Source organism: Mya arenaria, chromosome 14 (genome assembly GCF_026914265.1).
Source record: "Mya arenaria isolate MELC-2E11 chromosome 14, ASM2691426v1".
Taxonomy (NCBI): domain Eukaryota; kingdom Metazoa; phylum Mollusca; class Bivalvia; order Myida; family Myidae; genus Mya; species Mya arenaria.
This window is the reverse complement of record NC_069135.1, coordinates 27,114,589-27,128,086: the sequence shown is the minus strand read 5'-3', so window position 1 is coordinate 27,128,086 and position 13,498 is coordinate 27,114,589. Positions and strand designations below refer to the sequence as shown.

The following is a 13,498-nucleotide window of genomic DNA, read 5'->3' as shown; positions in this document are numbered from 1 at the left end:
ACTCGTCTTTTAACGCATGTTTTAGCTGATGCACTTTATTTGACTTGTCTTTTAACGCATGTTTTAACCTGAGCTCTTTATTTGACTTGTCTTTTAACGCATGTTTTAGCTGATGCTCTTTATTTGACTCGTCTTTTAACGCATGTTTTAGCTGATGCACTTTATTTGACTTGTCTTTTAACGCATGTTTTAACCTGAGCTCTTTATTTGACTTGTCTTTTAACGCATGTTTTAGCTGATGCTCTTTATTTGACTTGTCTTTCAACGCATGTTTTAACCTGATGCGCTTTATTTGACTTGTCTTTTAACGCATGTTTTAGCTGGTGCACTTTATTTGACTCGTCTTTTAACGCATGTTTTAACCTGATGCGCCTTATTTGACTTGTCTTTTAACGCATGTTTTAGCTGGTGCACTTTATTTGACTTGTCTTTTAACGCATGTTTTAACCTGATGCGCTTTATTTGACTTGTCTTTTAACGCATGTTTTAGCTGGTGCACTTTATTTGACTCGTCTTTTAACGCATGTTTTAGCCTGATGCGCTTTATTTGACTTGTCTTTTAACGCATGTTTTAGCTGATGCTCTTTATTTGACTCGTCTTTTAACGCATGTTTTACCTGATGCACTTTATTTGACTTGTCTTTTAACGCATGTTTTAACCTGATGCGCTTTATTTGACTTGTCTTTTAACGCATGTTTTAGCTGATGCTCTTTATTTGACTCGTCTTTTAACGCATGTTTTACCTGATGCACTTTATTTGACTTGTCTTTTAACGCATGTTTTAGCTGGTGCACTTTATTTGACTTGTCTTTTAACGCATGTTTTAGCTGATGCTCTTTATTTGACTTGTCTTTTAACGCATGTTTTAGCTGGTGCACTTTATTTGACTTGTCTCTGAATGCATGTTTTAACCTGATGCGCTTTATTTGACCCGTCTTTTAACACATGTTTTAGCTGATGCTCTTTATTTGACTTGTCTTTTAACGCATGTTTTAACCTGATGCTCTTTATTTGACTTGTCTTTTAACGCATGTTTTAGCTGGTGCACTTTATTTGACTTGTCTTTTAACGCATGTTTTAGCTGATGCTCTTTATTTGACTTGTCTTTTAACGCATGTTTTAGCTGATGCTCTTTATTTGACTTGTCTTTTAACGCATGTTTTAACCTGATGCGCTTTATTTGACTCGTCTTTTAACACATGTTTTAGCTGATGCTCTTTATTTGACTTGTCTTTTAACGCATGTTTTAGCTGGTGCACTTTATTTGACTCGTCTTTTAACACATGTTTTAACCTGATGCGCTTTATTTGACTCGTCTTTTAACGCATGTTTTAGCTGGTGCACTTTATTTGACTCGTCTTTTAACGCATGTTTTAACCTGATGCGCTTTATTTGACTTGTCTTTTAACGCATGTTTTAGCTGATGCTCTTTATTTGACTTGTCTTTTAACGCATGTTTTAGCTGGTGCACTTTATTTGACTTGTCTTTTAACGCATGTTTTAACGCATGTTTTAGCTGATGCACTTTATTTGACTCGTCTTTTAACGCATGTTTTAGCTGGTGCACTTTATTTGACTCGTCTTTTAACGCATGTTTTAGCTGGTGCACTTTATTTGACTCGTCTTTTAACGCATGTTTTAGCTGGTGCACTTTATTTGACTCGTCTTTTAACGCATGTTTTAGCTGGTGCGCTTTATTTGACTCGTCTTTTAACGCATGTTTTAGCTGGTGCACTTTATTTGACTTGTCTTTTAACGCATGTTTTAGCTGATGCTCTTTATTTGACTTGTCTTTTAATGCATGTTTTAGCTGGTGCACTTTATTTGACTTGTCTTTTAACGCATGTTTTAGCTGGTGCACTTTATTTGACTTGTCTTTTAACGCATGTTTTAGCTGGTGCACTTTATTTGACTTGTCTTTTAACGCATGTTTTAACCTGATGCTCTTTATTTGACTTGTCTTTTAACGCATGTTTTAACCTGATGCTCTTTATTTGACTTGTCTTTTAACGCATGTTTAAGCTGGTTCACTTTATTTGACTTGACTTGTCTTTTAACGCATGTTTTAGCTGATGCTCTTTATTTGACTTGTCTTTTAACGCATGTTTTAGCTGGTGCACTTTATTTGACTCGTCTTTTAACGCATGTTTTAGCTGGTGCACTTTATTTGACTCGTCTTTTAACGCATGTTTTAGCTGGTGCACTTTATTTGACTTGTTTTTTAACACATGTTTTAGCTGATGCTCTTTATTTGACTCGTCTTTTAACGCATGTTTTAGCTGGTGCACTTTATTTGACTTGTCTTTTAACGCATGTTTTAGCTGGTGCACTTTATTTGACTCGTCTTTTAACGCATGTTTTAGCTGGTGCACTTTATTTGACTTGTCTTTTAACGCATGTTTTAGCTGGTGCACTTTATTTGACTTGTCTTTTAACGCATGTTTTAGCTGGTGCACTTTATTTGACTCGTCTTTTAACACATGTTTTAGCTGGTGCACTTTATTTGACTCGTCGTTTAACGCATGTTTTAGCTGATGCTCTTTATTTGACTTGTCTTTAAATGCATGTTCTTACCTGGTGCACTTTATTTGACTTGTCTTTTAATGCATGTTTTAACCTGATGCGCTTTATTTGACTTCTTTTTGGATGCATGTTTTTAACTGATGCACTTTTTTCTTTGAACGTATGGTTTAACCTGATGCTCTTTTTTTGAATGTATGTTAAACCTCATGCGCTTTTTTCTTTGAATGTATGTGTTAACCTGGCGCGCTTTTTTCTTTGAATGTATGTTTTAACCTTTAATACCTGACCATGTTTGCCGAGCATGAGACTCGTAGCGATAATTTGATTTTCAGCGCAACCAGAAACGGAACTACAATAAAAAGTAACGCCAAACCCAAATGTATGTTACATACAATCGAACAGGTAAGATACTGCCAAACAGAAAAAAGAACTGTCTAGCCATATGCTTGCATTTACATTACGTAAATACTCACATATTGCATTCATATACGTTAAAAGCAACACCTTGGTGTTCACCTCGCCATCAATGAGTTATGACACATGGTCATCGTCTGCAGGGGGAAATATATCTCGCTCTTTACCTGTAGGTATTGGCAGTATGTTACCTTTCTGATTAATGTAAACTCATAAAATGTGTAGATTTTAACTATTTTATTGTAAAAATATATCACATCAATTTCATGCAAACAATAAGGAAATATTCAACAACAATGAATGAAAAATAAATAATCGTAGAGGCAGTTTTAAATTAATGGCACACAAGTGACTGAAATGCCTTTTCTTTGCCGACTTGTACAAACATGGAATAATTGCTAGACAAACTAAGCAAATTGACGCTTAAGCTCTCATGAAATGATCGCTTGATGTGCATTCATATTAACTATAACAAAAAACATTTATAAACATAACAACACATTGGTCTAAAAAAAATATTAAAAAAATGATTGAACGAGTTACAGCGAAATTAAAGAAAAGATGAGACAATATTGCCAAACTAAACTAAAATAATTTATATTTTTATCAAAAATGAAGTCAATATTAAATAAAAACAAAAAAGTTTTGAACTAATTAATTCATATACTATCGATCACGATTTTTATTTCGATTTTTTATTATTCAAAGCAGAAAAAAATAATTTAGAGCTGTTCATTCTTCTTGGCATGCTTCCAAATGGCTTTGGTTAATGCAAAATAATGTTCAATGTACATTATGGTGGAAATCATCATCAAATGGACGGAACAAATTTCAGTATCCATGGTACATTTCTAAAACAAAAAGCCCTCGTGTGAGTAGCTGTCCATAACATATATTATGCACCAATGTAAATAGTAAATAAAATAAATAAATAATAAAAAAGAGATTGCACATATGTATCACAAAATCAGTGCCATCCAAGTAACGCACATAGCTGGAATCATATGACATGTACGCCATTGAAATCACTCAAAATCACTGTAAATTGCATGTTTTATATGATTAATTTTACACCACAATTTTCATCGATCGTATTCGTCATTTGAGCTTTACAATCATCAATATTATTTGTGGCATTTACTAAGTAAACCTTCAATCACGTATCAAATGTCAGTTGGAAAACAGTAATGTTTAACTTGTTTGATTGTTTCTCATGCAATTTCAGTTTTCAGCACATTTAAACGGTTGAAACCATTGCATCATTAATAGCCGCATAAATCCCCTTTAGATATTTCATGACAGCTTCACTATCCTTTATAACAACATAAGCACGCAGGGTTTCGTTCGTAATGTTTTCTCCAGTGCTTTTAAAGGCTTGGGAAACTTCAAATACCGTGGTCACATTGGAGGTATCTTCCCTCATTCCCAACAGCGCTATTTTTATATCACAAAGAATTCTATAAATTTCAATTTCTAGTTCCTCAAGCCGCATTTTCAAACTTCCCTCTTGTGTTTGCTTGCTTATCTCATTATGTGTTCGTATGTATTCCACGTGTGTCACGAGTTTAAATAACAATGAGTAATGTTCCTTCAGTGCGGTTGCAGGCTGAAAAAAAAGACAAAAGACATTAAAATCTTGCGAAAATATTACCACAAGAAATGAAATTAAAGCTGCACTCTCACAGATTGATTGTTTTGGCAAATTGTTTTTGTCTTGAAAAGAGCCAGTTTTTGCGTAAATGTATTGAAACCAGTGATATAAAACTGCTGACAAAAGGGCAGAGAGCAGTTTTCATAATGAGCTGATTCTGAGACAAAAAAAAAACAACTAGAAAGGTCAAAACTGTCAATGTGTGAGAGTGCAGCTTTAAATTACTTTAAACCCAACCCTAAGGGAAGAAAATAGTCAAAGAATATATGGTTACTACGACGGTATCTAAAAAATTCAGCTTGAAACCCAGATTACAGTATTACGAAAGACGGTTTCCAAAACGAAGATGTTGCAACATTCTAAACTTGTGATACTCATGCACTTAATAGCTTTGAGCGTTTTTGATGTATACGCAATTTTACAACAACAGCGAGTATTTATAGTTTCTTCACTTGATTTAGACTGCAACGGTTTTCGAATGAATTTTAAACGTTGGTTTATTTTAACAAATCATTTAAAAGGGTGTGTAAAGTGTTGATTAAACTTACGTTCTGAACTGCAGCTATTTTTGTCTGGTCGGTTAAAATCACGTCCTCCGAAGGTAAAAATGTATCATTTTCAACGTGTGAGGTCAGTGCTGCAGAACTAATGTATGTGTTTCTGACCTGAAAATAAAAACAATTAAAGTCATAAAATACTTCGGATATATTGTTTTGCATAGTGCATGTAAGGTATAAAGACATGTTGTGTTAATGCTGCAGAGCGTGTGTATATATTCGACATAAAATATTAATACATACTATCATAACGTCTTGGATTTAAATAATTACAATTTGAGCATATGGCGTGCGTTCCTATTTTCATTAAGTCATGAAAACGTGATATTCGTCAAAGGCGTGTTAAGAACGCTCAACGTATACTTTATACGCCCATCCATACGGTTGTACGGTACGTCTAACTTAACTAAATCGTTCACTTTAATACATTCCTGAACCTTGTGAAGATCTCCCCATCTTTCCCACAAAAATTTAACAAGCTTGAAAAACGTAGGTCAGACGTAATATACGTAAACCTCCAATTAAACGACCTTGTGTAATCGGAATGCTCACTCGGACTCTTTTTTTTCCGATGTCAGCGACAGCTATGACAATCAATGCACTAGGATTGGCGAGGTCATTGAGATAAAGGTAGAGGTTCAATAGTTTGGTCAAAAGGAAGTTAAGGTAAATTCTAATGTCCCTAAGATAGATTGTAAAACAATAGATAAAGCCATATTTAATTTTGATGTATGTACGGTATGATTGAGAGTCATACATTCCAGCATTGAGAATATTGAAGCAGGAAATGACATCTGATATTAAGACAGATGTGTAATAGTCCATTTTTTTCACATAACATTTTGTTGTATTTTTTCATTCAAATTACATGTGAAAAAAGAAGACGCGAACTTTGATGTTTAAAGTCTACTAACTCGGCTTGTTCTGATTGTCTTAAAAGACAAAATAAATCCTAGCACCCAGGATCGTTTTATCATCACTTCTTAATTGATGGATTTGAAGAGGAAATAAAGTTTTAAAAATGCATACCTGTCTTATTAATTGTTCTGAATATTAAGTAACAAATCACCAATAATAATAATTGCCTTAATAGAGGAAGAACACTTGAATGGACTAGTAAAATTTATAATATATTATCAATTGAAATGGAAATGAATTTATCTACGGATGATTTATCATGTTCAATTTCTCTTTGCTAGTTTTTTTTCCATATGTCCAATGTAATTAGCAGTGACTGAGGAGTATACATATTACTCATCAGAGATGCGAGACATGGTTCCTTCGACTTAATTTAATAGCAAAAGTTCTGACAAAGAACAATATATTTACTCATGTTTAGTTCCTTATTGCAATTTTCAATTTAACTTTCATGTCATCACTTTGTTTAGTGTTTTTTTTTTAATTCAGGCCACAATATCAAGCCAAATCTTAATATAGATTTCAACTCATTTTACCGCTTAAAAGCAAAGTATGATTAAAAATCTTGTACGTTTTATACTTTTTAAAACCATATATTCCATAGAATGTGTTGTTAAAAATGTATTGTCAATAATTGAATGAAAACGAATTCTTGAGCAAAAATATACTTAAGAAATTGTAAAAAATACAATGAATTGTACTCAAGTCCATTACTTAATGTACAATATTTTCCCCTTGGAATCTACACCACAGGTTTTAATCAACACTATTTTTTATAGAATGCTGTTTTAATAGTCGTCAAAACATATATTATTTTCAATATATTTTGATGGTTTGTGGTTAAATGAGTTGAGACTGAGTTTGCGACCTGAGTTGTGTATTTTCGTGATATTGAGTCTGGTCATCGGGCTTTTCCATGTACTTTAGATTACTTTCATAAAGACATTCGGAACACCTCGGCCATTTTCCAACGAAAACAAGAAAACAACCCCGGATGTATATGGACGGTTTAAAATGACAGAAACCTTTATATTTAACTATGCTGCAAGGAGATAGCGTAGTAATGTCAATTGAGCAGTAAACTGAATGACTTTACTCTTGGGATTCTTAATTAATTATGCAGTAATACACTTAACTGGCAATTAATTAAAACTTTGTTATACAAATACACGTTAAACACTACAATTAATTAAAACTATTATTTAAAATTTTACAAACTACTTTATTCATGTACCGGCATACATGTGTATATCCGAAGTTGTAATCGAAGAAAAATGACTGAGGTATTCAGAATGTCATACTGATTGTCAAATCACATAAACTAAGAACAATGCCGTTTGTGGTTACCTAAATATTGACTTTTTTAAGATAATATTATGTTTCCAAACAACTAGTTCAAATTCAGTGTGACACTTTTATTTTTATATAGGGAGATGGAGAAAATACCGTTATAAAAAAGCCTGGCCAATCTTAACATGCATCAATTGATACACTTGCAATGGTAAGCACATATTTATATCAAAAATGGTTCACTCTAGTTCCATCTTAATAAAAATATTAAATCTAAATAAGCCAAAATATCACAGATAATGACAGTGGAACCCCACAAGTATTCACTTTCACTTACACATTAATCACACCGTTAGCAGTTACATTGCACCTCTGGTTACACGTTAACTAAGAAATATGTAAGCTAGTTTATCCCAGGAACACTTACATATTGTTTAATCTCCGCAGACGTAAGCCTGGCACCCTCTGCTCTTCTGACAAGGTCGCCAATGGCAGTTTGTATAGGTACATTAACTAGAGATTCCCCATTGTCATAAAGATTGCAGGGCCTTGAAATGTTGCCAGTAGATCGAGCTGGCCTGTTCCGAGGCATTGGTGCAGCTACTGTCGACGCCACAAGCGTTGTCATGATAATAAAGTAGGTTTTCCACCGGAAAAATGTCAGACAACCTGCAACAAAGAAAAGGAATTTAGAAAAAGACAGAAAAAAATCCGATAGAACTACTGCTGAATAATTAATTAATTAATACAGGGTTATGATAATCCAGTTTTGATGAAATGATGAAACAGTCTCATTATGTAGAATACTCCATAAGTATCTTCGTAATAATTCATTTAGATTTGTAAATAATCCTTTCTCTTTTTCGGTTTTTATTTTTTTAATGTGAGGCATATATATTAAGTAAAATATGTCAATACCTTTTGAGGAAATGCTAAGTAGAGTGAATATCAACTTTAAACAGTCAACGTCAATAAACATAATGCATTGTATCAACATCCAATATGTTTAACTGAATCGAAGAACAGAGTAATATGTACTCGATGAAACAGATTTGTTCTGATTTATTTGTCTAATACCCATTATTTATATGATATTGTGTATGGAACATCTGGGATTCCCGTTGGGTTTTCAACAATTTCACTGGCTATGATATATTTCAAAATAAATACACGTCCTAATGAGGCTTTCATCATATTGGTTATATATTTCCGCCAGTTATAAATAAAGTTAAAACTTGTAATCAAAGTATGAGAAGTATAGTCACAAGAGGTGATTTTTTTGCAGATTTCGTTACGCATAAATAAAAAAAAAAAAAAAATATTACATATTCCGCGTTAACTTACTTTTAGGTAATATTTGAACAAGTATTTTAGCAAACGTTTTCATTTTGTTATGTTTAAGCATACTTCTTATTATATCCTGTATCAATTGACAATGAATATATTTGATGAAGCTACATACATATATATAGGTAGCTTGTTCAAATCTTTCATTATCTATAAATAGAAAATGAGTTAGCTTACCTACCTTTCAATTATGAAGTTCAAGACCTCTCCTAAAATTCTCTAACCCATAAAGTCCCGCCGTTTTTTCGCACAGATTGTCAAATAAAAACCGTTTCTTGTCACATCCGTCACTCAACCATGAAACTAAGGTGTTCCTCTTCTGACGTATGAACACCAGGCGTGGTTTCGACTCGGCCGATGAACGCATTTCAGTTTAAACTTTTATGAATGAAATATTAAAACAAGTCATTGCTAAATTTTCCCAGACATCCATCAATCCCATTGTCACAACGTTTCACAACGACGTGAAATTAATCTCACCCTTTTAGCAGTCAAGCTATACTCTCACATCGTCATCTAAATGAATCGCTCTTACATATATCCAAGTGGTTAAGTTTTAAGCCTGTATTTCCCTTATAACTACATCACATTGTTTACCATAAGTGCATACAAAGTTTAATAGTGAAGCAGTACTTTCGCTAAAACATACAGATTAATATGCTCAAGCATCCGAAACGCATGGACATAATATACACCATGTTAGCTATGATAAACTATTTGCATCTAGTTTCGCAATTGTTTGACAAATTTATACTTCAATTGACACTATTTTGATTTTGTTTTGTAAATACGATAGGGATAGATGTTTTGCGTTTGCATTGGGTCACTTATAAACCCGAACTATTTTCACTGACCGACATATAACTTCATAACCTGCAATTTGGACATTTTTTTATCGAAAACAACCTCAGATGTATGCCAGTACATGAGTAAACGTAGTTCGTAAAATTTTGAATAATAGTATTAATAAATTGTAGAATTGAACGTGCATTTTGTATATCTTAATTGAAATTGATTGCAGAGGGGGTTATTAGTGCATAAATGATTATGAATCCCAAGAGTAAAGTCATTTAGTGTAAGTCATAGATTGAAATTACTACGCGATCTATTTGCAGCGTAGTTAAATATAAAGATTTCTGACATTGAAAACCGTCCATATACATCCGGGGTTGATTTCGATGGAACACGGCCGAGGTATTCCGAATACGAAACCAGCATTAATCCCTGGTTTGCCCACCGTTTAACTTCTATACCATATGTCTATTTTGTATTGTGACATTGTGTGTCCTTCGTTCAGTGTTCGTTCGGCCTTGAACTTTTTAAGGTCACCGTTAAATGTCTGGCTATTTGGCTTGTCTCTGTAGTTCTATTGGAGTATGCACCCGAGCGCAATTAATTATCAATAATGCAGACGTACAAAGGCTGATAATTATTTTATACCAATCTATCTTAGCTCCATTTTGATGAAAAATAACAACCTAATTTTTGGATCCTCTCGAGTCCGCTCCCAGGGTCAAACTCACCAGTACTGAGTGTCCATGTGAGAGGCCACAATAACTTTCCCCGACCCTTGACCGTACCCGATACCTTTTGATCGGGAGTCGGTCATTCTACATCTGAGCCGACCCGACCTGTATAACTTACTTGAAATGGGCGTGCATTCATAATAACAATGTATTATTCGTTCATAATATTGTTATTACGTCCAATACTTATTGTATAGTATATTGAGATTAGTTTAACTAGCAATGATAAACCATATATGTTTTAGGGAGGAGAGTACCTAGCTGTTCCGACGCTTGTCGTAGATTTGTTACGATTGACATAGACTCTGTTTAGAAGCACGAGGTTAAAGCCCAGCAAACACTGGACGATATGCCCCCGGCCAGCTGGATACTCTCATCCCTAAAACATTTATTTTTTCCCATGACGGTTGAAAACACACACAACACGTTTTCAATGTGGGCCATGACGAAATATTTTACCCGTATAAATTACGATTTGGTATTCTTGAATTTTTTGGCTACAGGGCTTGTGCACGCAGTTTCCATTGTTTTGTTATTCATTTCACTATCAATGATCATGACAATTTGTATTTTTAATCTGATATATATTATTTTGAAGGTAGCACGATTAACATGCTGTTCAAGAATATTCTTGTGACAAGAAAATATTAACACAACAGAACAGTAAAGTCGTTTAGTAAGACTTATAAACAAGAATATCGTCTAAATACATGAAATTATCTTATATATGCAAAATGTATGTACATTGTAAGTATGTAAATGAGCATACAATTTGTATATGTCGCAAGCTAATTGAATATGCGCGATCCAATAGTTAACATTAAGTAAATACTTTCACATTGATATAAATTACGGCTTGTGAATGAATGCAACAAGAAAAAACAGGATACGTCTCATTAAGAGGCTAAGTACCTATAATTGATATAGCTGGTACTTGTGGAGTACTTTAGGTCATCATAATACACATGATACACGCGTGGTCTTACTCAGGAGCATGGCTCTTGTCCGTCCCATTTAGTGGAAACTACATTTGATATAATGTGTATGACTTCCAATAATAATAAAAAACCTTTACGTGTGATGTGAATGACCTGGCAACCTCATGTTAAAGGCCTATGCTCCTTGTTTCGGTTTCGTAAATGTAGAATGTCCGCCCACATTCCCCGACCAAAAAGTATTAGGTACGATCCACGGTCGGGAAAAGTTCGGCGTGTGGCCTCTCACATGGACACTCAGTCCTGGTGAGTTTGATCCAGGGAGCGGACCCGAGAGGATACAAAAATTAGGCTGTTATTTTTCATCACAACCAAGCTAGATTGGTATGAACTAACTGTTAGCCTTAGTACCTCCTCATTATTGCAAAGTAATTGCGCTCGAGTGTTTAATCAATTAAACAGGAGACAAACTAATCAATAGTACAATGGAATTACAGGGATAAGCCCAATAACCAAACAATTAACGGTGACCTTAAAAAGGCACAAAGTTCAAGGCCGAGCAGACACCGAAGGACACAATACAAAAAACAGGGGCGAACAAGGGCATTCTCAGGGTATTAAGCTTGTTTATGGGTACCCAACTTCACAAAACCTTAACAAAACTTAAGGAATACCGCATTGACTCGGTTTAGAAATCACACTAGGAAAATAAATATTTTTTGAACTCGAATAAAGTTCCATCGAGACAGTGTTGCCATAATGTCATAAACCATGGCCATACAATAACTAGAACAAGAATAAACTAAACAATAATGATGTACTCTAGAAAGTCTATTAATGCAGCTTTTGCATTCGGAATACCTCGGCCGTGCTCTATCGAAAACAACCTCGGATGTATAAGCACAATGTTTATGCCTAACAACAAGCACTGAACGAGAATCGCACAAAAACAAAGATACACATACATCAGCATATCTACATTAACGAAACTGTGTATCTTTGTTGTTGTTTTATGTGTGTGATTCCCGTTCAGTATTTGATAGGCTTTACCCTTGTACTTCTAAACAGAGTCTATGTCAATCACAACAATAAACAAACAAGGCGGCAAGAGTGATTTAAACCAAAACCAATAATCGCTTATAAAAACATGATGGGGTAACCGCCTTGGAGCGGACAGTAAAACATACAGAAATCTCAATATTTGCAAATCAAGCGTTAAAACCGATTTACGTAAGCAAAAAGAAACCTTTCCGTTTTTTGTTTGAACATTGTTGTCACAATAAAAAGCACTGAATCAAGAAACTACCGTAGAAATGTGCCCATACGCCTTACCATTGTATCGTGTGTTTTTTTAAATAAAATCACGGACATTTTTTGAATTTTCAAATCAATGAAATCTTGCGAAATTCATGATATTATACGTTCAAATTGCTGCATGTTGTGTAAAAATGAAGTTGCTTATAAACGAACATGTATTTCATGTTTATGGTTGCACCATCAACTGCAATACGTAGTAATTTTTCGCAATTTTTTTTTGACTATTTTATAAGCAAATCATGCGCCTTCGCATTCTATTCATTTTTTTCTAAATACCATTTTATTTTCAAATAAAAGTGTTTTTTTATTAAATGAATATCTTTGATACAGATTAATAAGTATGAAAATAGTAATTTGTAGGAGGTATACAGGAACAAGGGTGTACAGAAAATACTCTTTAGAGAGAGAAATTGATAAAATGTATTTGTGAACAACAATTTAGTTAAAGTAAATCATAATTCGAGTTATGCATACGTGTGAATTAGGTGAGCATGGAGTTAATACATTGTCATTGGTACAAATTTGCATGTATCTTACCCGCGTAAATATTACAGTGTCATGGACCACAAGCAACGCGTTTCGACCAGTAGGGTTCTCGAAAGACGTACACGTTGCATTTACGGTGTATCCAAGGGATTGTCATATGATGTTCGATCATAATAATCCTGAATGGAAAGCAATGATTTGGTTGGTTACCAATAAGGATCAAAAGAATACATTGCTCATATACATCCGCATATTTTACTTAATTGTAAATGCACTAGCGATTAAAGAGGATTGTTTTTTCATAAAGGTAAACGGACTTGTAATTCAATCATGTGTAAAAATAAACAATGTCTAATCGTTACGAATAGGTTTCTTGACAAATTTTCCGCTATCCCGCGATGATGGACTTTTTTCATTTTTATTTCAAGTAAATACACTTCTTTATTTCAGTGCTATACATGTAGCCAGTTCGTTCACTTAAGCATAAATTTAACCAACAATTTGCTATTATCAATTTATTACATTGAGCACAC

At 33.9% G+C, this 13,498-nt stretch overlaps 1 protein-coding gene across 2 annotated transcripts; it reads right to left on the bottom strand.

Moving 5' to 3' along the window:
* Window positions 1-3,169: 3,169 nt before the first annotated feature.
* LOC128218193 (uncharacterized) lies at window positions 3,170-9,244 on the bottom strand. 2 transcript variants are annotated; one of them, XM_052925781.1, is made up of 4 exons: window positions 8,883-9,244; window positions 7,782-8,023; window positions 5,138-5,254; window positions 3,170-4,544 (listed from the first exon to the last, which is right to left on the bottom strand). In XM_052925781.1, exons 2-4 carry the CDS (start codon window positions 7,980-7,982, stop codon window positions 4,176-4,178), a joined length of 687 nt encoding a protein of 228 aa, XP_052781741.1. In that variant the 5' UTR covers window positions 7,983-8,023; window positions 8,883-9,244; the 3' UTR covers window positions 3,170-4,175. The 2 variants fall into 2 exon arrangements, with proteins under 2 accessions (XP_052781741.1, XP_052781740.1); XM_052925780.1 differs by lacking the exon at window positions 8,883-9,244 and adding an exon at window positions 8,273-8,402.
* Between the last annotated feature and the right edge of the window lie 4,254 nt (window positions 9,245-13,498).

Bases quoted from the DNA above. Each gene is read 5' to 3' on its own strand.
- LOC128218193 (XM_052925780.1), bottom strand. From the start codon at position 8,351: ATGTTGATACAATGCATTATGTTTATTGACGTTGACTGTTTAAAGTTG. The intron at 8,024-8,272 runs GTATTGACATAT...TCTTTGTTGCAG, and splicing joins ACTTAGCATTTCCTCAAAAG to GTTGTCTGACATTTTTCCGG. The intron at 5,255-7,781 runs GTAAGTGTTCCT...TTTTATTTTCAG, and splicing joins CTGCGGAGATTAAACAATAT to GTCAGAAACACATACATTAG.